Here is a 21,899-nt window from a genome sequence, read left to right on the forward strand (position 1 = left end):
CATTTGAGATAGGAAGACTCGCCCTAAATCTTGGCCACACCTTTTGCTGGCAGCCCCCACAAAAGGGCATGGAAGAAAAAAACTTCTGCATTTTGCCTGCTTGTCATTGCTCTCACTGGCAAGTTCATCTATCCTGCTGCTGAGGCATTCCATGAAATCAGAGCTCTCACTACCCAGTCAGTCCCAAAGGCCTTGCTTCTGAATGCTGTTGCACTGGGGAACAAGTTTTTCAGCACATGAGCTTTGGGGGACATTTAAAATCCAAGTAAGACCAGGAGAGATGGTACATGCCTTTAATCCCAGAACTCAGAGGCAGAGGCAGGTGGATCTCCATGTGTTTGAGGCCAGCCTGGTTTACACAGTGAGTTCCATGATGGTCAAGGAGGGCTACAAAGAGAGACCCATTGATGGCATTGAGGAAGATAGCAGCTTTCTTTTGCTCAGTCCCACTCATCTGACAAACTTTTATTCATTAGTTACTGGGCACTACTCTATGTGGTTATTTCTGTTCAGAAGGAAGAAGTTACAAAAAGCTGTACATTGTGGGAGAGCACAGGAGGGGATTTTACCCTAACCTGGGTTAGGATTGGGGTGAGACAATAGGGTAATGGGGTAATGCCTGGGTTGAGACCTGAAGGCCAAAGAAGAGTAATGAGATGAAGAAGGGATGCTCTACAAAGACCATATCAGCAGACATTCAGGGAGAAAGAAGATGGGGAACAAAGAGAAGAGGAAGGGTTTTAGGAAGAAGCAGGTTACAGGATGGAAGATGGATTGGAAATAAGCAGGACTGGGGACGTAAGGATGGGCTGGAAGAGCCCAGCATATGGAAAGTCGCCTTTTCACATGGTCCGTTTGCTTCATTATGATTGTCAGTCCCTGGGATGGGGGATCTAAGGGGAATGTACTTCCTTCTCCCCCACAAGACTAACAGTATTCCAGGGCAGGGATTTCTCAGAGGCAGCCTTTTAATACCCATTGGCTCCAATAAGCTAATAGTTTGAGTGAGAAGGCAAGTGTCAGGGGGCATAGGACTATCACACAGAGAGGTAAAACAGGGCGATGGGGTTACCAGTAGAGAAGCCCGAGTCAGCTGTGGCAGTAGGAAGGGATTGAGGATGGCACTGTGCAGTTTCCACTAACACAGACCCTTTGCCTTGGAGAAGTGCTGTGACTAGAGGATCAGTTAGTGAGCACTTCTCAGCCGGCAGGAAAGGAAGGAAAAGGCAATTCAGACATGCAGAACAGTTGCAGAGGCCTTGGTACGCAACTCAAGAATTTCCTTCTCCCAGGAGGACGAAGGAGACTCATGGAATGATCTCATGTTTCTGACTTTGGTGTTTTTGTGGCTAAGGATGGTTTTACACCTGGGTAAGAGTCCCGTTGTTCCAACATAGGAATCTCAAGTGGGTGGTGGAGTTCTTTCAGTGTGACAGTTTATAGCGCTTGAGGACCCAAGACCTAGGATTTAGAGCAGAGGACCAGAAGTTGACAGTTCCCGGCTCTGGAAGTAAAGACTTATTGCTCCAGAATTTTGAAGTTAGAAACTTATTCAAAGTACTCTGGCTCAAGACTTACTGCTCTTACCTTTCCCCTCCATCTTTGTCTGTTCTGTTGCTGTGATTCTGACAAACACTGCTCAAGAGAGTACGGATTTATTTCCACTCAGCGCAAGGGTACAAGCTCTCACGGCTGGGGGGTCTCGACAGCAGGAGCCTGAAGTAACTGGGTACATCACATCCGTCCTCAGGAAGCAGAGCGTGAGGAATCCACGCATGCTGCTGCTCAGCTCCCCCGCTCCACTCATGGCCAGGGAATGGTGCCGCCCACAGTGGCCCTTTATCCTGTCTCAATAAACAATCGAAAGAACCATCTGCAGGCATTCTCACGGCTGGGTCTAGATTCTGTCTACTTGACAATACTGACCACCATACCATCCATGTTTCTGCCAATCGGGGACTATGGTAATTCTTGGCTTCTAGAAGTAGCAAGCAGCACCAGGAGGCAGCAGCAAGTAGTGTTCATTAGTGCCACAGCTCTCGGGTCTAGGTGTCAGGTCCATAGTCATTGTCAATGTATTTCAGCTCTCAGGCCGAGAGTCTCAGGACCATAGGTTTAGCAGCTCCCTAGACCTCTCCCTTCCACCAACAAAAGTCCACAGTTTCCCATCCCCTCTGGTTCTTCATGGTCTTCTATCTTTAGCGTTGAGGATCTGTCCTCTCTTGACTTCTTTAGATTGCCACCATCCATTCTCGTCTCTGTCATGTCTTAGGATTTCGGTACCCCATCCCCCTGGGGAACCTCTGTTGCTGAAACTGCTGCTGTTGCTGCTATTGCCTTCCCCTGCCACCTTTGCTTCGTTCACTGCTCGCTGTCACCTCAACTGTCCTGTCTTTATGTTACCAGCTCAGCATGCCATACTAATTTTAAAGATTAAAGAAATAGACTTTTTTTTTTTTTTTGAGAGAAGCCTTTTAGTGGTCTTAAGGATGCAACAGCAGGGACAGTACAAAAAGGGTGCCTCCCAGCTGACTCGAAATGAGAGCCAGTCTGCTTATATAACCAGAAAGGATATGCAGTAGGGGTGTTTGCACCAATCATGACACAATCCTTCATGCATACAAGGACTTATGATCTGCATCAATTCCAAACCCTCTGATGAGCTAACACCAGGAAGAGTGCACCTCCTGTAGCCCAGGTGAAAATGACTACAGGGTCATTTAGAGTTCTTATTATACAGTACATGCAATGGCCAGTCCAGGCTGTCTGGAGTGACCATGGCAGGAGAATGTCTTCAGCTGTGTAGATGCTACAGGATCCTTAGGGTGACCGTACACGATCCAAAATCGTGGGGCTGCTGTACCGGCAGTCTGGGCCGTTGCCAGTAAAAGGCTGCTGGGCTCCCAGCTCTCCATTGAAGGCTCCCAAGTCTAAGTGAAGAACTGTCAAAAAGTCCATTCTTGACAGTTGCAATCATCCGCAGAAAATTACACGGATTTTACAATACACTTAATGAAAGCTGGAGTCGGAAATAACAATTCTAATAGCATTTAGAAGTTAGTTAGTGGGCTTTTTTGGGCTCTTTTCCCCCACTCGCTAGCCCACTTCCATTCTTGGAAGTGCTTTTCCTTTCTTTTTTTTCTCCCTCCCTCTCAGTCCCCCCCCCCCCACAGGGTTTCTCTGTGTCACAGAGCCCTGGGTGTTCTGGAGCTCAGTTTGTAGACCAGGCTGTCTTTGAATTCACAGAGATCCTTCTGCCTCTGCCTTCTGAATGCTGAGATTAAAGGTGTGTGCCACCGTGTCCTTTCCCTTTCTTATTAAGACGTCTGTTTCTAGTCCATGATTAACTTAAAAGGCATGACTTTTTCTCCGTCTCTCCTGGTGGCTGCTGGGATTTTCACTAAACCTGTACTATGTTTTTTCTCTAATTGTAATAAAATTATTGTTGAGCTTTTTAAAGAGTTACTCAATAGTATTTAATAATACTTAACAGTGATTCACTCCCGCACCCACGTGCCAAGGAAGAAGCGGTTCTCTCTAATCTGTCTCAGTGGCCCCTCACAATCATCCGTAACTCTTGTTCTGGGATCTGAAGCTCTCTCCTGACCTCTTATGGCACCAGGCACATACATACACCACACACAGACTTAACATGCAGGCAGGCAAAACATCATACTCATAAAGTAAAATAATAAAAAAGAGTTTTAAAAGGGCTTTGGGTATAACATGAGCCAGGCCGTAGGTTGAATACCCAGTACTGTAAAATTAAACACATATAAAAACATAAAAGTTAGCAAATAAAAATTTAACAAGTGAGTTTAGTTTTTTTGGTCGTTCAGGTAGAAAAACACTTGGTTATTATGAAATTGTGTCTGGAATTTACTTCAAAATAATCTTTTGGGAATGAGGAAGCAAATGGGTGACATTTTTTAAACCTGGAAGATCGTATTCTAATTTTGCAGATGTCTGAAAATTTCATAATACAGTGTGACTATGTCTACACAATATGCTTACTAAATAGAAATGCCATAATCACTTAAGTCTCACTTCGTTCTACTCCCTCAAGGTAAGGAAGAGCGTCAAATACAATTTAAATTGAAATGATAGTAACGATTTGTTTTTAAGGATTTTTATAAAACCATAGGTGGGCGTCTTTCGAAGAACTTTTTTTTACTATTCCAGTGATGTACGTTTTTCATACTAGCTAACTTCGCGTCTCACTAGAAATAAACTACAAGTCCCAGGATGCAGCGCACGATTAGTCTCCGAACCGGCTGCCCTCGCCTTATTTGAACGGGAATGGTCTAAGTGAGAATCGATAACTATGGGTCAGAGCCGAGTCCGGAGTTTTGCGCACACCTGCTCGAGCCCCGCACGCGGTTCTCAGGGGGACTCGGGGCGCCTTTCTGTTCAGGCGTCGCCGCGGGCAGGCCCTCCGGTCCGGGGTCCTCCCTGCGGCAGGAGAGCTCCGGCAGTCCTCCTCCAAGATGGCGGCGCTGTTGGCGGTAAATTCGGGTGAGCGCGCAGGGCCGTGGGGGACCCGCGGGGACCCACGGGGCAGGGCGGGGCCGGCCTGGAGGGAGCGCCCGCGCGGGGAGGCTCTTGGGAGTGCGGGCGCGGGTCTGTGCGCGACGCCTGCTCTCTCCGCGTTCTGGCCTGCAGCCCCGCGCCTCCCAGTTTGAATGGCGCGCGGCGCGGCTGCCGCTTTGCCCGGGAGGAGATGGGCGTTGGAAGTGGAGGCGGAGAGCCGGGCGTGCGGCGCCGAGCCTGCTTCCTCCCACCTCGTGTCCTTTGTGCGTGTGCAGTCCAGCTTTCGCCGGGGTACGGCTGCCGTCTCGAGCACTGAGGCCGAGCCTAGGGTGGAAGAAAGCGCAAAGCAGGCTGTGGGCCGGGCGGGCTCAGGGTGGGAACTGACGTTGTGCAAGCTGCGAGCACCTTACAGAAGGTGCCCGGCAAGGGGGTGTCAGGGATTCAGCAGATACCTCCCGATCCTGCGGGTGTCGCCCCTCCTGCACCTTCGTAACTGCCGACCCGGATAGTGACGGAGCTATGGAAAGGTTGGGGCGGGTGATTTGGTGATTCGAACCCCCAGAGATGCTTGAAAAAGGGGATGGCTTTTGACTTGTTCCTGGAGCACATTGCTGGCCATTAGCAGGGAGGACGTAGATGTCAAACATTCTGCCTGAGGCGTGGCACTCCCGAAATCAGATTTAGACACTTGATTCACGAGTGCAATTTAAGAGTCGGTAAAACAAATGCTTGCAGTGTCGTTCAGGAGCACTCTTGAGTGTTTGGTTTCTAAACTGTTTATTTTGATACCGGTTCTTGCCACGTTACTAATAGTTTTGAAAACTGCCCAAATCTGAGTTTTGAACATTAAACCATCTCAGAAGTGGTATGATAAATTGTTCTGTAGAGATGAAATTTTCTGTTTATTGAACACGTACTATGCCTCAGCACTGGGTCAAGTATTAGCCTTGCTTTATCTCATTTAGTTCCTTTCTAACCCATGGAGTAATGTGGTTAAATATCTCAGATTTAATTTTGAAGTAAAGACTTGTAGAGGTTAAATTTATCCAAGATTAAACCGTTAGTGGTTTTAAGCACAGCTTCGTTGATTTTGTGATGTCACATCACGCCCCCTGTAGATAAATATTATATTACTAAAATTTTTAAAAGGCATGACTTCCATGTGGTAGTTGTGTTACATATATTCTTAGCACATAATATCCTTACTCTTAAACACAAGCCATGCAGGGAAAGAAGCAGTTAGTTGTCAGTAGCTCCCAGGAGTGGACATTGTACAGGAGAGCTTTAATTAGCAGCAAGAAAAGAATGCATTTGAAAAAGCCAGTAGTCAAGAGAGTTATTTTCTTTTTGTTTATCATCTTTGGGAAGAACTTAAGCATCCATAGCTGAATGGATGATGGGTGAATGGATAAGTGGAATATGACATGTACACTAAAAAGAAGTTTAAAAAAGTGGGCTTAGAATGGCAGTTGCCAGGGGCTAGAACAGTGAAAGGTGGTAGTGGTGAGTATAAAGTTTCAGATTGCAGAGAAATGTGTGCGTGGGGGGAGCAGGCTCATGATGTAGCATAGGCTAGCCAGCAATTACCTGTGTAGCCCAGAATAACCTCCCTCAGTCTCCCAAGTGCTGTGTGGTTACAGGTTACAGGCATGAAGCTCTAGGCCTGCCTCAGCGTTTCAGCTTTGCAGCATTGGAAAGGTAACAGTATGTTGCAACAACTGTGTGAATATGCTTGATGCTGCTGTTCACAAGAGTAGCTAAGCTGCTGTCTTGCCATTTTTTCTATTATTTCTCTAGTCACAACAAAACCTTAAACATACAGTAGGGTGGAGAGGAAAGGGTGGTTGACGGCTAGAGTTCTTATACCTGTCTTGGGTTGGACCGAATGGCTCTCACTGTTGTGACTGCCATGCCTGCTGAGGAGATCCACTCACAAACAAGCTTGTAAGCAGCCACCGACATGCCAGGCTACCTGGTCACCCTGTTTTATTCACAGTGGTGACTCTTTCATACCTTTTCCGCTTCTCAAACCTTTGCCCTCCAGAAAGGTAAGAAAAGAAAAGCCAGCAGGCATCTTTTCACTCCCTTGCCTGAGAATCTAGATACCTTTGCACTTAGCTTCCTTCTGCTACCTTGCCCAAGGTAAATCCCACCCTTTTTGTTCTTCCTCTGTTACTCTTTCTCTCTTTTGTGTGGCTTCCTCTCGCTCCATTTTCCTTCCTTCCTTCCTTCCTTCCTTCCTTCCTTCCTTCCTTCCTTCCTTCCTTCCTTCCTTCCTTCCTTCCTTCCTTCCTTTCTAGTTTTTCAAGGCAGGGTTTCTCTGTAGCTTTGGCACCTGTTGTGTACTTGGAACTTACTCTGTAGACCAGGCTGGCCTCGAACTTAGAGATCCGAGGAGTAGCCTGTCTTTACCTTGATCTCATGTTCAGTTTATTTACCATTTCTCTTGCTTCTCCATTGTCAAACCTTGTAGGAGATTAGGTATGCACTCATTGGCTCCATTTGTTTCTATGTCTCCTAAGGTTGTAAGCATTTAGTTTGTTTCTGTCCTTCTAAACAGCTCTGATTAGGGTTCTATGTTACATAGTTCACCAAATTTAACAGATTTTTAATTGTGTGTGTGTATGTTCCTCCCAACATCTATCCTGACCGCTCCCACACAACAGTCTGTTATTCCAGGAGATACAAAGCTCTCCTCTGGTCTCCATGAGCAACGCACTACTGTGCAGACATACACATGCATACATGTAATTGAAAAAGGTAAATATTTTAAAAAGACTTCTGAAGAACTAATAACTGTCTATGAACTACACATGATTAGTGTACAAGCTCAGTAAATTACATAGAAAAGTTTGGGTGTTTTCCTGTTAATGAGTCAGTCAGTAACAGATCAAAAATATGCACACAAATCACAACTGGTCTTCTCAGTTGAATATGAATCTCAGCACATCAACAAACATAAGTATATAAGATTTATTTAGTTTTGCAATTTCAGTAATTATCCTTTTACCAGTAAGAAATGAAGAGCAATACATTTTCCAAACTTCTAAATGTGTATTTTTAATATAATTAACTAACCTTGAGAAGTATATTTATTTCTTTTAATGTTTTGGGATACTTCTAGGATATCACATTTACTCATTCACCATGTATGAGACACTGGTAAGTTCAGTTCAATAAGAAAACAAACTCAGTTGCCTAAGTGGTCTGAAAGGTAATCAAGGCAAGAGGGTTCATAGTAAGGGTATTTGACCTAGCTGGGGAGGTCGGGGGAGGGAAGGATTTGGGAAGTATGAATGAACTAATATTGAAAAAAAAAAAACTGAGAATGGACTGATGTCTATGAGGTAAGATAAGTATTTAAGGATGTGAGTACACCGGGTGGGTTCCACAGTCGGGAGAAAAGACTGCACCTTCAAAGACCTAAAGATCAAGACGGCAGGGGTACAGCAAATAGATCTGACAAGGTAGGCCATTGCCACCCTGTGCAGGGTGCTTAGGATTCTGGTTTTTGCCCTGAAAGCTCACTGATGAGGATTTAAAATGTCCACTAAATTTGGGGCTGGAGAGGTGGGTCGGTGGCTGAGTGCTCTTACACAGGGCCGAAGTTAGGCTTCCAGCCCTCACATCAGGCTCAGCACCTGCAGCTCCAGTGGCTCTAATGTCCTTTTCTGGACTCCACAGGCACCTGCTGTGTGTGTGTGTGTGTGTGTGTGTGTGTGTGTGTGTGTGTGTGTGTGTGTATTGTATGTATGTGTGTGTTTTACAGTATAGCCTAGTTTGGCCTCAAATTTTTCTCCTGCCTCAGCCTTCTGAGAATTGGTATTACAGATGTGTTTGTGCCTTCATGGCTGTTTCTGAAATCTCTGTGATAAGACTTTTTCCGGTTTTCCTGAAACTCCCCCATTACTCCCCCACCACCACTACAGGGATTGAACCCAGGGCTTTGAGTTCTACACTGAGCCACCCTGGGTCAGTTTTGAGACTTTTCCTTGTATCCTGTACCCACTCAGTTGCCAGTTCTAATTCCTTTCTACTCCTACAGGCCCTTCCTGTTTTACTGTCCTCACCTTAGTGTAGCTTCCATTACCGCCTTACCTACCTATTACCTTGGCTTCCCAACACTTCCTAGTCCAGTACCCATGCCCTAGAATATCATTGTCCACTCTGCTAGTTGTATGTTTGGGGTCTGGCTTTATTTGTTTTGTTTTGGGGTCACAAACTACAGGTTGAACCCCACTTGTTTTAATAGCTGAGATCAAAACTGTATGTTTTTTTGGAGGGTATAATTGCATGGAGTGTACTAGTTGAGAAACTTTTTGAGCCTCACGTTACTGCTCAAACTTTTTAGTCTGTGCTGCAATCCAAAGCTCAAACCTATGCTGTCCTTTACCTTTACAAAGAGAGGGTCAAGAAAATGGTCCTGAGAGAAGTTACCAGGGCCAAGGGTCAGTTCAATAGACTCAGAAGTGACTTTTGTCAGTGTGTCTAGCTGTAACTAGGTCCTGTTGATTGACTTCTTTAATAAAATTCAGGAAAGACCCATAGGCAAACCTGCACTCTAACGCATTGATGGTGGTAGCAGTATGTGTGGGGGGGTACTTGTGGCAGCTCTGTCAGCAGGCTCTTCACTGGAGAGGGTCGCCTGACAAGTAACAGTTTGTTTTGGAATGGGATCTTGAGGTGCTGTCCAGGCATATCTCACTCAGGAGTTCTCCTGCCTCATCTGACCACATAGCTGATATTTGTTGTAGGTTTGTGCCACTACATCTGGCTGATAAAAAGCTATACTTGTAATCAAAAGATTGGCAAACGGGATTGAAGTAGAAGCAAAACAGGAAGTTGAATGATACTTGCTAAGGAAGATTGAGATGTGTTGACTCCTATTCTCCACATCCTCACATAGAAGACCTGACACAGTGCTTCTGGTCCTGGAAATTGAGCCAGGCATTTTGCACGATAAGCTTGTCTTCCACTGCCAAGATACACTTGTGGTCCCAGGCTCTCCTGTTCACAACTTCTGTTAGTCTCCTAAACTTAATTTTGTGTGTGCATTGGGCTGAATCCAAGGTCCCCACACGCTGAGCACGTGCTCTACTACTGAGAGTTGCCCTGTCCCTCTTGCAACACTTAAAAGGCCCGGCTTGTTTGTCTTACTGCCTGTGGTTCCCCTTGCTGTGATTTTTGAATAAACGGTCTGTCTGGGTTTAGGCAGGCTTAACCTACGTAGATCAGTCCTAACTTCCTTATTTGCTATGCTAAATGCCAAGTTCAGCTGTCTGACAATCCACTTTAAGTTTGTTTGATTTTTTTTTTATTCTTGTTAGACAGCAAGTTTATATTGTTGCCAAAGAATTCTAATGAATTGTACTATTATGTTTTTGGCTGGTGTATGTATGTAACATATGTATCTTTTTATATTGAGAATGGCCATTAATACTTCCTTTGGTAATTGTGTACTAAAAGGTAGGTGTGAGTATGACTAACATGTAGATGACATGTATTATTTCATGATGGTTTTATTTTTCTTTAAGCTGCCAGCCTATGGGGGCCCTACAAAGACATTTGGCACACAGTCGTAAATGCTCTTTGGAGAAGACAACCTGAAGCTGTCCACCTTCTTGACATGATTTTGAAGAAACACAAACCGGACTTCATCTCACTGTTTAAAAACCCAGTAGGAAATTTTCTTCTTTGCTTCTTAGATTTGCTTCTTCTTCTTCTTCTTTTTTTTTTTTTTTAAAAAATTAGATCCGGAGAGTGATTATCTTTTTAGTCACATTTATTGATTGATTGATTGATTGATTATGTGGGGTGTGGGCATGAGCATGTTATGGTCCAAAGATGGAGGGAAGAGGGCAACTTCAGTAGTGAGTTCTCTCCAGTGCATGGGACCCAGGACTTGACCTCAGGCAGGGTGGCAGGAGACTTCACTGCTCAACCACCTCACCAACACAGTTTTGTTTGTTTTTTAAAGAAAAAAAAACAAAACAAAACAGGGACTGGAGAGATGGCTCAGCAATTAAGAACACTGATTCCTCTTCCAGAGCTTCTGAGTTCAATTCCCAGCAACCACATGGTGGATCACAACCATCTGTAATGAGATCTAGTGCCCTCCTCTGGGGTGCAGGTACACATACAGGCAGAATACTATATGTATAGTAAATAAATGAATAAATCTTAAAAAAAAAAAAAAGAAGAGACACGTGAACTCTCAGTGTGTAAACATTGGTGCTTGAACTGTGCTGTGCAATTCAGACTTTTTCAAAATGCCCCTTTCCCAAACAGTTTATTGTCTTTTTATTTTTCATGGAACTTACTATTGAATTTATCTCCAGCTAAGTGGTAAGTGTAGTATCTAAAGATGGTTTAGGAAATGCAGTATATCCCACAAATGCTGGTGCCTTATACTTCCTGCCTTTCCTAGTACCCTGACCTTCACTGGTTATGATTTCCAGGTATCCTGAATTTTAAGTCTCCATAGTGTAATGTAAATTGTATTAGCTGAATTATTTTTTACATATCATTACTGTATCTTGACACCTTCTCAAGTAGGAAGGTACTACAGTGGAGGGATTTGAGTTTACAAACTTCTTCCTTTGCTCCTGCACAATTTTCTGGTTGTTTGAGGTAGTTCATAAGAGTAATCAGCTGTGTCTGTATCTAAGGCTAGCTTGGAACTCTGCGTAGCTCAGGTTGGCTTTTATCCTCCTGTCTCAGCCTCTGGAATGCAGAGATTATAGACATGACATGAACAGTCATATCTGTCTGACAGTTGTTTTTTTTTTTTAATGTACTAGTATGATGATGTAAGATTTACAACATTGTGCTACAAGAAGTGAGTTATTGCTTTTTTTTTTAAAAAAGCATTTATCTTTTGTGGATGTGTATATGCATAGTGCATGAGTGAGGTCAGGAGACGACTTTTGGTGGTTGAGTCTGCTTTTTTCACTGTGGGTTCTAGGGATTGAACTTCCGTCTCCAGGCATGGGACATCAAGTTCCTTATTGCAGTAAGCCATTTCACTAGTTTGGCGTTTTGCTTTTTAGTTCTTTTGCTTTTCCTTTTTTTCTTGCTTGTGTGTGTTTGGGAGTGGGGTGTGTTTCTAGAGATTAAATCTTGTGCTCTTGTGCATACTATGAAAGCATTCTACCGTGAGCTGTATTACCAGCCCTTTTGTACTTTATTTTTAACAGTCTTTTTATTTTTGAAACTTTTCAGTTTACCCAGGCTGGCCTTGGACCTACTATCCTGAGTAGCTAGCTGGGATGTGGGCCTGTTCCACCAGGCCTGTCTTTCTTGTGATTTTCCTTAGTAGAAGGAGCCCTGACTTGGAGCCGGGAGTAAACTCTGCTGAATCTTCTATCTTGACTCTCCCTCATTGTAGTATGAGGAGTGGGCCTGCTTTTCGTCTGGCTGCCCAGCTAGCTTAGCCCCCGAAATAACCACATAGAAATTGTATTAATTAAATTACTGCCTGGCCCATTATATCTAGCCTCTTCTTGGCTAACTCTCACATCTTGCTTTAACCCATATCTAGTAATGTGTGTAGTACCACGAGGTCATGGCTTACCGGGAGAGATGCTAACCAGTGTCAGTCTCAGGCAGGAGAATCATGGTGTCTGCCTGTCTCTGCTTTCTTCTTCTGCCTATCTAAGTCTGCCCTATCAAAAGGCCAAGGCAGTTTCTTTATTCAACCAATGAAAGCAGTACAAATACAGAAGGGCCTCCTACACCACCTCATGATCTCAAACAAGTTACCTAACTTACCTTGTTGGTGCCATTTCTGCATGGTAGAGGCGCTGTGCTAAATGACCCAGGCAGTTCTTTAGGACCTGAACTTTGACAGCTTGTTATCTGGCAGAGGCTTCTCTGTGTCTTTTGTAAATATTTCAGTCAAGGAGTCTTTAGGGGGAGCTAGTGAGGTAACTTAGTGCTAGGTCACTTGCCTACCATCTTTCTATCTATGGGTTACATCCCCACCACCACACACAGAGAAAGATTTTATAGCAAATAAAATCCATGATTAACTCTACAAAGTAATGCTATTGCTCATTATTTAATACAGCTTGTATGTCTGTTTGGATTATTGGTATGTAACTAGAAAAGTCGCTTCAACATGTGGAAAACAGAGTAGTAGTATTTGTGTTTTCTCTGGGTTTTCTAACTTTGTAGAAGTTTTGAGAAGGTAGTACTGAATTAAGAAGTTGAAGGCAGTGCCAAGTGTTGCCTCATATCCTCCAGTTCTAGATTACTAGATAAGAAACACTTGAGTTTGGTCTGCTACCAGGCTGTGTTGTTTTTGTTTTCACCCAGGTTGGCCTTGACTCTGCTTACCTGGCCTCTGAGTGTTAGGATTAGCGGTCTGTGCTGCCAAGGCAAGTCAGGCTGCATTATGTGGAAAGTGCTAGGAGCACTTGTAGGACCTTGCCTCCAATATACTGTTTTCATTGCTTGATTATAATTTTATCATTCTAGCCAAAAAACGTTCAACAGCATGAGAAGGTTCAGAAAGCCGGTACAGAGGGTGTTGCCATCCAGGGGCAACAAGGAACCAGACTTCTCCCTGAGCAGCTCATTAAAGAAGCTTTTATCATCAGTGACCTTTTTGATATTGGGGAGTTGTCAGCTGTTGAGCTTCTCCTTGCTGGTAAGTTGACATTTGGGTGAAACTGTGGTACGTAGTACAGAATCATGATGGTATGTACTCCTGACTTAGAATTTAATGCTGGGGTAACAAATGGGTTTAAAATGTTTATTTGTTTATTTTATGCATGTGTGTGTACCTGGTGTGTGTATGGGTACCATACTCATTCGAGTGCTGTGGGAGGTCAGAAGAGGGTGTTAGAGCCCGCAGCTTGAGTTACTGGTGATTGTGGACCACTTTGTGGGTGCTGGGAAATGCTCTTAACTGCTGAGCCATCTGTCTAGCCCCCTAGCACATTGTTTTTAAAGATATCATTTATTTGACAGAATGATTCAAAATATTTATCTGGATTAAAGGGCAAGCTTAGTGATTCCAGTTGTTGCTGAACTGCCTTAAGGTAGATCTTGACGTAGTAATTTACTAGCAAAGATTAAGTTACATCTCTAGAATTGCATGGCTCAAGGCAAGCCCTGTCATGCAGTGAGTAGGAGGGCAAGGTTTACTGCTGTTTTGGACTGTCTTCTGGAGGAGGCTAGGTAGATGATGGGCATCTAGGTGAAAAATTAGATAATTTTAATAATAATACTAGGAAGAAAATAAACTTGGTGGGCATGGGGCATAGAGATATCAGGACTGTTAAGATAGTCTGATAGGCTTAGTCAAGGCCTCTCCAAGGTGAGGACATTTGACCTGAGGCCTGAGTCACCTGTGAATCCCAGCCACCCAGACTTCTTGGGGAAGGCTGATAGAGGTACAAAGACATGTGCTTCCGGTCTGAATAAATACATGTTTAAGGGAAGAAGACTCCTGAGCCTGGAACCTGGTGAATAGGGGCTAGTGGAGGAAAGTGCAGATGTTTGGACTTTATTCTCATTGCAGTAGTAAGGTACTACTAGAGGATTAGCACAAACACATATAATCCCAGATAACTACGCCTTTAATTCCAGCACTCAGGAGGCAGAGGCAGGCAGATCAGAGTTCGAAGCCAGCCTGGTCTACAGAGTGAGTTTCTGGACAGCCAGAGATACACAGAGAAATCCTGTTTTGGAAAAAAAAATTAGTTTGTGGCTACTATGTAAAGATCAGTATTTCCATAAAATACGCAGTTTATTAGTGATCACAAGGAGTCATGCAAAGGAAATACAGACATCTTAGTTGAACAGTAATTTCAAAGAGGGTGAAGATAGTTTTCCCTTGTGTGTGGGGATGTTGTCTTAGTGCACTTGAGTTTTAAATTCATTTCAGGACTTTGTGCTTTTTTTCCTGGCAGTGCTAGAGATAGAACCAGGGCCTTAGCTTGGCAGGCAAACACTACCCACTTAACCAGGTTCCCAGCCCAGAAGGCTAATTTAATACACATACCCTCTATCACCATGTTCTAGTTACTCTGAGAAGACTTGTGTAAATGAAGGTGAGTAAAGCCTCCTTTAGTGTGGAGGAGCACAGTCTCATGGTGTAGGAAAGAGGTAGGAAGGTTTTGGCAGGAGGTGGTGCAGATTAGAGGAGAGTGACCTTGAAAGGAGGAAACTTGAAAACGTTTCAAGAGTTCATATGAGTGAAGAAAAGAGGGCACAGTGTAGGAAATCAGATGAAACTGAGTTTGGAAAGTGATGGTTTCTTGTTCTTTTTGCTGGGGTTCGTCCTAACATATGGTGGGTGGCCCTGAGTCTGCTATGCCAGGAATATCAGGGAGCAGGGTCCTCCGGGTCCCCTTAACTCTGAGACTCTGCTTATTTGAATAAATTTTGGAGTAAGGATTTGTGTTCCAGTTCAAACACATTTGAACTTTATTACTAAACAATCAATTCCTTTTCTAGGAGAACATCAGCAGCCACACTTCCCTGGCCTCACCAGAGGATTGGTAGCTGTCCTTTTATATTGGGATGGAAAGCGGTGCATTGCAAATTCTCTTAAAACCCTGATACAGTCTAGACGAGGGAAGACATGGACATTGGAACTCAGGTCTGTTTGCTCTTTGGGACTTAAGGGGTTAATGTAAAAGTACTTGAATTTGAATTTTGGAAATAACAATTTCCCCTGAGTGTATCCAGTTTCAGTAAACTGTGCCCTCAGGTGAATAATACACTGCACTGCTCTTTGCAGAGTGATGAGTTTGTTTAAACCTGCCTCGTTTGCACATGAGAAATCACTTAGAGCCTTATTGAACTGACTGAGAGAGAGGGTGAAAAGAACAAAACTAATTCCTCCTGGTTGTTTGTAGTAATAGGCTGCTGTCAAGACAGTATTTTTGTTTCATATATTGTTTATTTCTTTTCATTACAGTCCAGAGTTGGTTTCCATGACAACACGCTTTACAGATGAGCTGATGGAACAAGGATTGACTTACAAAGTTCTTACTTTGGTGTCACAGATTGACGTGAATAATGAGTTTGAGAAACTACAGAGAGAGAGAGGTTTGGGCAGTGAGAAACACCGCAAAGAGGCAAGGGTTCTATAAAATGACTTAATGGGAATCTTTGTCAAATATGAAACATTAATTTCACCTAGGCAGAAGAAAATTCTGTGTTTCATCATCATCATCACTGCTACCTTTTAAAATTATTTATCTATTTTATTTTGTGTGCATTGATCATTTGCCTACCTGTATGTCTCTGTGAGGGTGTCAGATTCCTTGGAACTGAAGTTGCAGACACTTATGAGCCATGATGTGGGTACTAGAAATTGAACCCGGGTCCTCTGGAAGAGTAGACAATGCTCTCAACCACTGAGCCATCTCTCCCATCCTTCCCCCCTTTTATATTTACTTATTTGTTTGAATATGTGTGTGTTTATTTAGCCTGCCTATATGTCTGTGCACCATGTGTGTGCAGTACCTTCAGAGATCACAAAAGGGTAGAGGATCCCCTGGAACTGTAGTTATAGAAGGTTGTGAGTGAGCCTTTGTGTGTGCTCGGTGTACTTTGGGAAACCAGCCAGTGCTCTTAACCACTGAGCTACCTCTCCAGCTCCATAAAACAGAGGTTCTTGTTTTTGTTTTTTGAGATAAGGTTTTTCTGACTGTCCTGTCACTCACTTTGTTGACCCGGCTGGCCTTGAACTTACAGAGATCCACCTTCCTCTGCCACGGTGGGATTAAAGGTGTGTACCATCACTGCCTCCCACCCACTCCCCCTTTTTTGAGACAGGATCTCACTAGGTAGTATTTGACTGGTCTGGAACTTGCTATTTAGACCAGGCACCTGCCTCTGGAAGTCAAGGTATGAGCAGCCACTCCTATGGAAACCCTGCTCTGCTCATGGATTGGTTTGTAGTTATTCCAGTTACTCTGTCAGTGTTTACGTGTTGTCTAGTTATTTCTGGAATGAATTGTTGAAGGAATTGGTCACCACAATTTCTTAAGGACTTGAAAAGAGAGGACTAAACCCTAGAATTTCTTCAGAATTCTGATAATTTTAACATCACTCATGGATTCTAATTAGCGGTTTTTGTCGACTTTTATGGGAGATAGTCTACATTTTGCAACACCAGGCTTGATAAAATTTATATCACAATTATGTTTTCACTTGTAGGTTTCTGATCTCATCAAGGAGTGCAGGCAATCTCTGGCAGAAAGTCTTTTTGCCTGGGCTTGCCAGTCACCATTAGCCAAAGATGACACCCTCCTCCTTATTGGACATTTGGAAAGAGTAACGGTTGAGGCTAACGGCTCCCTGGACGCAGTGAATCTGGCTCTCCTTATGGCTCTTCTCTACTGTTTTGATACCAGCTTTATAGAACAAAGCACAGAGGAACGAGATGGTATTGCATTTTGTATTTATACCTCTTAAGGCTGCCTTTTTCCTTGAGTCTCACTGTGTGATCCAGGGTGTGTGTGTGTGTGTGTGTGTGTGTGTGTGTGTGTTAGAAGAAAACTTTCAGGAGTTAATTGCCATATGAGTCCAAGAGGTAGACTTAGGTTGCCAGGTCTGTTTGTATCATACTTAACTGTAATGTGGATTTTGTTTTGTCAAATAATAATGTTAGTCATAATTCCCTTTGAAAATGCTGAGTGTTTTTGACTTGTAGATATTCCTGTATATCAGAAGTGAGAGTTTATTTCTGTTCTCTTTTGGTGAAGTGGTCTATTTTTGTGTTTTCAGATATGATTCATCAGCTTCCACTGTTGACAGAGAGACAGTACATTGCAACAATTCATTCTCGTCTCCAGGACTCACAGCCTTGGAAGCTTCCTGGGCTGCAGGCCACTGTTAGACTTGCCTGGGCACTGGCATTGAGGGGAATATCCCAGCTACCTGATGTAACAGGTAAATTGTAGGTGATCTTGTTATTGTTAGGAGAAGGAATGTATCATGAAAGTTTGAGATAATTGGCTTGAGCCACCACACTTAGCAAGATTTTTGTTATCTTCCCTTAAAAACTTTGGCGAGATGGCTCAGAGGTTAAGAGCATTGACTGCTCTTCCAGAGGTCCTTAGTTCAATTCCCAGCAACCACATGGTTGCGAGGTGGCTGCAACCACCATGTATGTAATGAGATCTCGTGCCCTCTTCTGGCCTGCAGGGACACATGCAGGCAGAACACTGTATACATAATAAATATAAATCTTAAAATTTTTTTTTTAGGTTTAAGTGTTCGAATGTTTTGTCTTCATATATGTCTGTATACCACATGTGTATCTTATTTTCCCTAAGACCCAAGAGTCCTGTGGAGTTAGCAATGATTTCTAGCTATCACGTGGGTGCTGGGAATGAAACCTGAAGAACAGAACAGCCAGTGGTCTTAACCACTGAGCCATCTCTCCAGCCTCAAGTGTATTTATTTTCAAATATCATATTTTAAATTGGGGAGAGAACATGTGTAAATATGAGCCTGAGAAAATGTAAGTTCTGCTGATAAAAGTTTGTAAGCCAGGAACAGTGGCATGTGCTAGCACTTTAATCCCAGCACTTGGGAGGCAGAGGCAGGAGGATCTCTGTGAGTTTGTGGTCAGTCTGGTCTATAGAGTGAGCTCCAGGTTAGCCAGGGCAATGTATATTATATCAAAAACAACAACAAAAACCCCTCAAAACCTTATAAAGAAGTCCCGAGACTCACTATTTTTCGCTATCTCAGAGAAGAACTTCATAGGTTACTTTCCTTTCTTGGATCTAGTGGCAGAGCTCTTTAACCTTCAGAGTAAGTTAAAAGTTGAAAATTCCAGCAGGCCGAATCACATCGATTTTTGTTTCTTTCTTGGGTGCTGATGATTGAACTCAAAATCTTCTTCATGTGTGCTAGATAAGGGTTCTACCAGTAAGCTACATTCCTAGTTCTTTTTTGAACAGGGCTTAGTGTACTTCAGGCTGGCTCCAAGCTATGTAACAGCACGGTGTGCTTGAACTACTGATCCTTCTGGCTCTACCTTCAGAGTGCTGGATTATTAAGTGTTTACCACCACAACCATCTAATTGCTACTTTTAAAATCTTTTTCATTTTCATTCTTGATTTTGTTCACAAGCTTTTCCACATTGTATCCAACTGAAAATTTAGTTTTGTAAATTCGGTGTGTTGGAAAGGAGGTAATTTGGATCAATCAAGCATAGATAGGGGAGTTGGCTTAAACCTGTGTTACTATACAGGGCATCCTATTTTGCTCTCTACTTTCTTGATACTATGTTTTAAGTGGTTTCCCTTGTCAAATGCAAGCTATGCTTCCATTGTAACTTGAAATACAAAAAAAGTCACTTCTGTAGGATTCATTGGTGGTATCTGTGTATTGGTGACTGACCAAGGTGCAGTTGAAGGGCAGAAGGGTATCTGGTTCCTGTAGCTCGTGAGGATGCAGTTGTGGCAGATAGGGCACAGCAGCAGGAGGACGAACTGATGTCCTGTCTGCAGTCCAGACGAGGGGGGCACTGTGGCACGTGCCAGTTTGCTGTCTTTTCTCCTAGCCTGTGGTATGGTACTTCCACATTTAAGGTGGGTCTTTCCTCAGCTAAACTCTGGAGTTAGTCCTAGTGTTTTGGAGGCAGAGGCAGGCGGATCTCTTGTTCAAGGTCAACCTGGTTTACAAAGCAGTTCCAGGCCAGTCAGGGATATAGTAGTGATGACGCCTCAATAACCAAATCCAAACCAAATCAAAACAACAAGAAAGCCACTCTGGAAATGTCTTCAAAAGACATGCCCAGAGTTGTCTCTCTGATTCCAACTCCAATCAAGTTGACATTTTACACCCACGTCAGTGTTTTGTTCTGATACTGGCAGTTGAGTGAACCCAGAGCCTGACTCACCAATGCTAGGGCGCTTTCCCTGACTCACCCACTTTCCCAGCCTGTGTTTCAGTAGGTATCATTATCCTATCGGTCTCTGCTATTAGGAGTCTTTTCTTTGTACTTAAAAAAAATTACAGTGAGTAGATAACTGATTTTTATATTTGTCTACAAATTTCTTTTCTTACCTACATATTACATCTTTTTCATTTCTAATTCTTTAATTTACTATGTTTATGACACAAAATTAACCAACTTTAAGTAGGTGTAGTATCAGAAGTTTTTATAAAGAATTATTTATTTTTTTTGTGTACATTCATTTATATGTGTATGAGTGTTCACACAAGGAGTGTGTGAATTCACTTGTAGGAGTTACTTCTTTCCACTTTGTGAGTCTTAAGGATCATCTTAGGTCATCAGGTTTGGCAGCAGGTGCCTTTACCTGCTGATCCATTTTGATAACCATGATGGTCATATTTTTATACCATAATTTTTCGAACCTAATCTTTATTTATTTATGCATATGTGTGTATGTCTGTGTATATATGTGCATGTGTGTGCAGAGGTCAAAAGAGGGTGTTGGGTCCCCTGGAGCTGGACTTACAAGCAGTTGGGTTCTGTCTGACTTGGTGCTGGGAATTGAACTCCAGGCCTCTCTGAAAGAGCAGCAAGTGCTCTTAGCCACTGAGGCATTGCTCCAGCTTTTTATTCCCAATCCTAAGAGGCGCAATAGATTGTGCCCTAGAGTAATGTGTAAGGATAGCCTAGGAATTATGGTCCCGGTTTCTAGTACCAGGTCTTTCGCTATTTAAACCTCTTAGGTTTCATATTCATATTCTTTTTTTTTTTTTTTTTTTGGTTTTTTCGAGACAGGGTTTCTCTNAGCCCTAACTTTGAACTCAGAGATCCATCTGCCTCCCGAGTGCTGCTGGGGTTAAAGGAATGCACCGCCTTTCCAGGCTAGCAGTTGGCTTTTTGTTTTTTTCCTCCTTCCTGAGACGAGCTCTTGTGTAACAGTGGCTGGCTATACTTGAACTCAACTTGTAGCCAAGAATGACCTCAAACTCCTGACCATCCTGTCTCTACTCTCAAGTATTGGCATGGTGACTTCATCTGCAGTCTCGGGGGGCTAAGTTTAAGGCCTTCTACCTCGCAGGGTAAGTATTCCACCACTGTGCTACATTCCCAACCCGCTTTTTACTTTTGTTTTTGTTGTTGTTTTGTTTTTTCGAGACAGGGTTTCTCTATGGTTTTGGAGCCTGTCCTGGAACTAGCTCTTGTAGACCAGGCTGGTCTCGAACTCACAGAGATCCTCCTGCCTCTGCTTCCTGAGTGGTGGGATTAAAGGCGTGCGCCACCACTGCCTGGCTTCATGTTCATATTCTTATCAGTTGTAACAGTCAGTACTGTTACGGTTCTCTATTTGGTGCTCAGAGCTGAATTCGATCGAAGCTTGGGGCTTGTTTAGCATGTTCTCTCTACTCAACTTTATTCCCATCCTAAGCATTTTAAACTGAGTTGTTACTTTTTTTTTTAAAATGTACATTGATATTTTGCCTGCATGCATGTCTGTGTACTGATGTGTCAGATCCCCTGAAACTGAAGTGAGCCACCATGTAAGTGCTGAGAATTGAACTTGGGTGCTCTGGAACAGCAGCCACTGAGCCATTTTTCCAGCTCCCTGTTAATGATTCTTTTAAACATTAGTATCACTATTAGTTATAAGGATTTAAGAATATTGTTTTATAAAATGTGCTGTATAGACCATGAAAAACCATGGGGTTGTTTTTCAGCAATAAAGAAAAGCAAAATCATGACATTTGTAGGAAAATGGATAGAACTGACTATTATGATAAGCAAAATATTACAAACTCTCATATGAAAACATTTAGGGGTATGTGTGTGCCTGCGCGTGTGTATTGAAAGTAGAAGGAATAGTGCAGGCAATGGCATAGGTAGTGGAATTCACTTGACATGAAAACAGTTGGAGTAAGGGCAGGAAGGGAACCAACAATAGAGATGCAGGGGAATGTATAGTTAAGTGGGGAATAAATAAGAGCAAAGTGTATTGACACGTCTGAGAAAACGCAGTGCTAAACCCTTGTACTTTTAGTGCTAACTTCTTTTCAAGAATGATATACTTTGTTTTCTAGTTCAAATGCTATGGGTGGGTATATAGAATTTATTTCAAAATATAAAATCAAAAGACAAACGAGGACTAAAGAGATGGCTCAGTAATTAAGAGTTGTGCTGTTTTTGTAGAAGACTTGAGTTTCCAGCAGCCATTTGGGGTAGCTTACTTTAAGGAATTCAGTGCCTCTGGGTCCCTGCACTCGGTGCTTAGTCCTCCATACACAGAGTTAAAAATAAAATATAAATCTTCAAACAGAAACAAGAGAACCCCCAAAACCTAACTAGTCTTACCCTTACACTTATATGCACAACTCTTTGGGCAGAGGCAGACAGATTGCATGTCTAAAGCTAGCCAGGGCTACATAGAGGAACTTACAAGAA

At 43.1% G+C, this 21,899-nt stretch overlaps 1 protein-coding gene across 1 annotated transcript in view; it reads left to right on the plus strand.

Annotated features, from left to right (window-relative positions):
• Nucleotides 1-4,309: 4,309 nt before the first annotated feature.
• Nucleotides 4,310-21,899, plus strand: part of Nup205 (nucleoporin 205) — a 70,242-nt gene continuing 52,652 nt past the window's right edge. The window contains exons 1-7 of the mRNA XM_050147993.1: nucleotides 4,310-4,505; nucleotides 10,065-10,207; nucleotides 13,009-13,180; nucleotides 14,995-15,139; nucleotides 15,461-15,620; nucleotides 16,708-16,936; nucleotides 17,278-17,442. Coding sequence (XP_050003950.1) covers nucleotides 4,325-4,505; nucleotides 10,065-10,207; nucleotides 13,009-13,180; nucleotides 14,995-15,139; nucleotides 15,461-15,620; nucleotides 16,708-16,936; nucleotides 17,278-17,442 — 1,195 coding nt within the window. The 5' untranslated portion in view covers nucleotides 4,310-4,324. The remainder of the gene's footprint in view (nucleotides 4,506-10,064; nucleotides 10,208-13,008; nucleotides 13,181-14,994; nucleotides 15,140-15,460; nucleotides 15,621-16,707; nucleotides 16,937-17,277; nucleotides 17,443-21,899) is intronic.

The sequence above is a fragment of the Alexandromys fortis genome, unplaced genomic scaffold, assembly GCF_014885135.2.
Source record: "Alexandromys fortis isolate MF-2015 unplaced genomic scaffold, M_Fortis_MF-2015_v1.1 scaffold_57, whole genome shotgun sequence".
Lineage (NCBI taxonomy): Eukaryota > Metazoa > Chordata > Mammalia > Rodentia > Cricetidae > Alexandromys > Alexandromys fortis.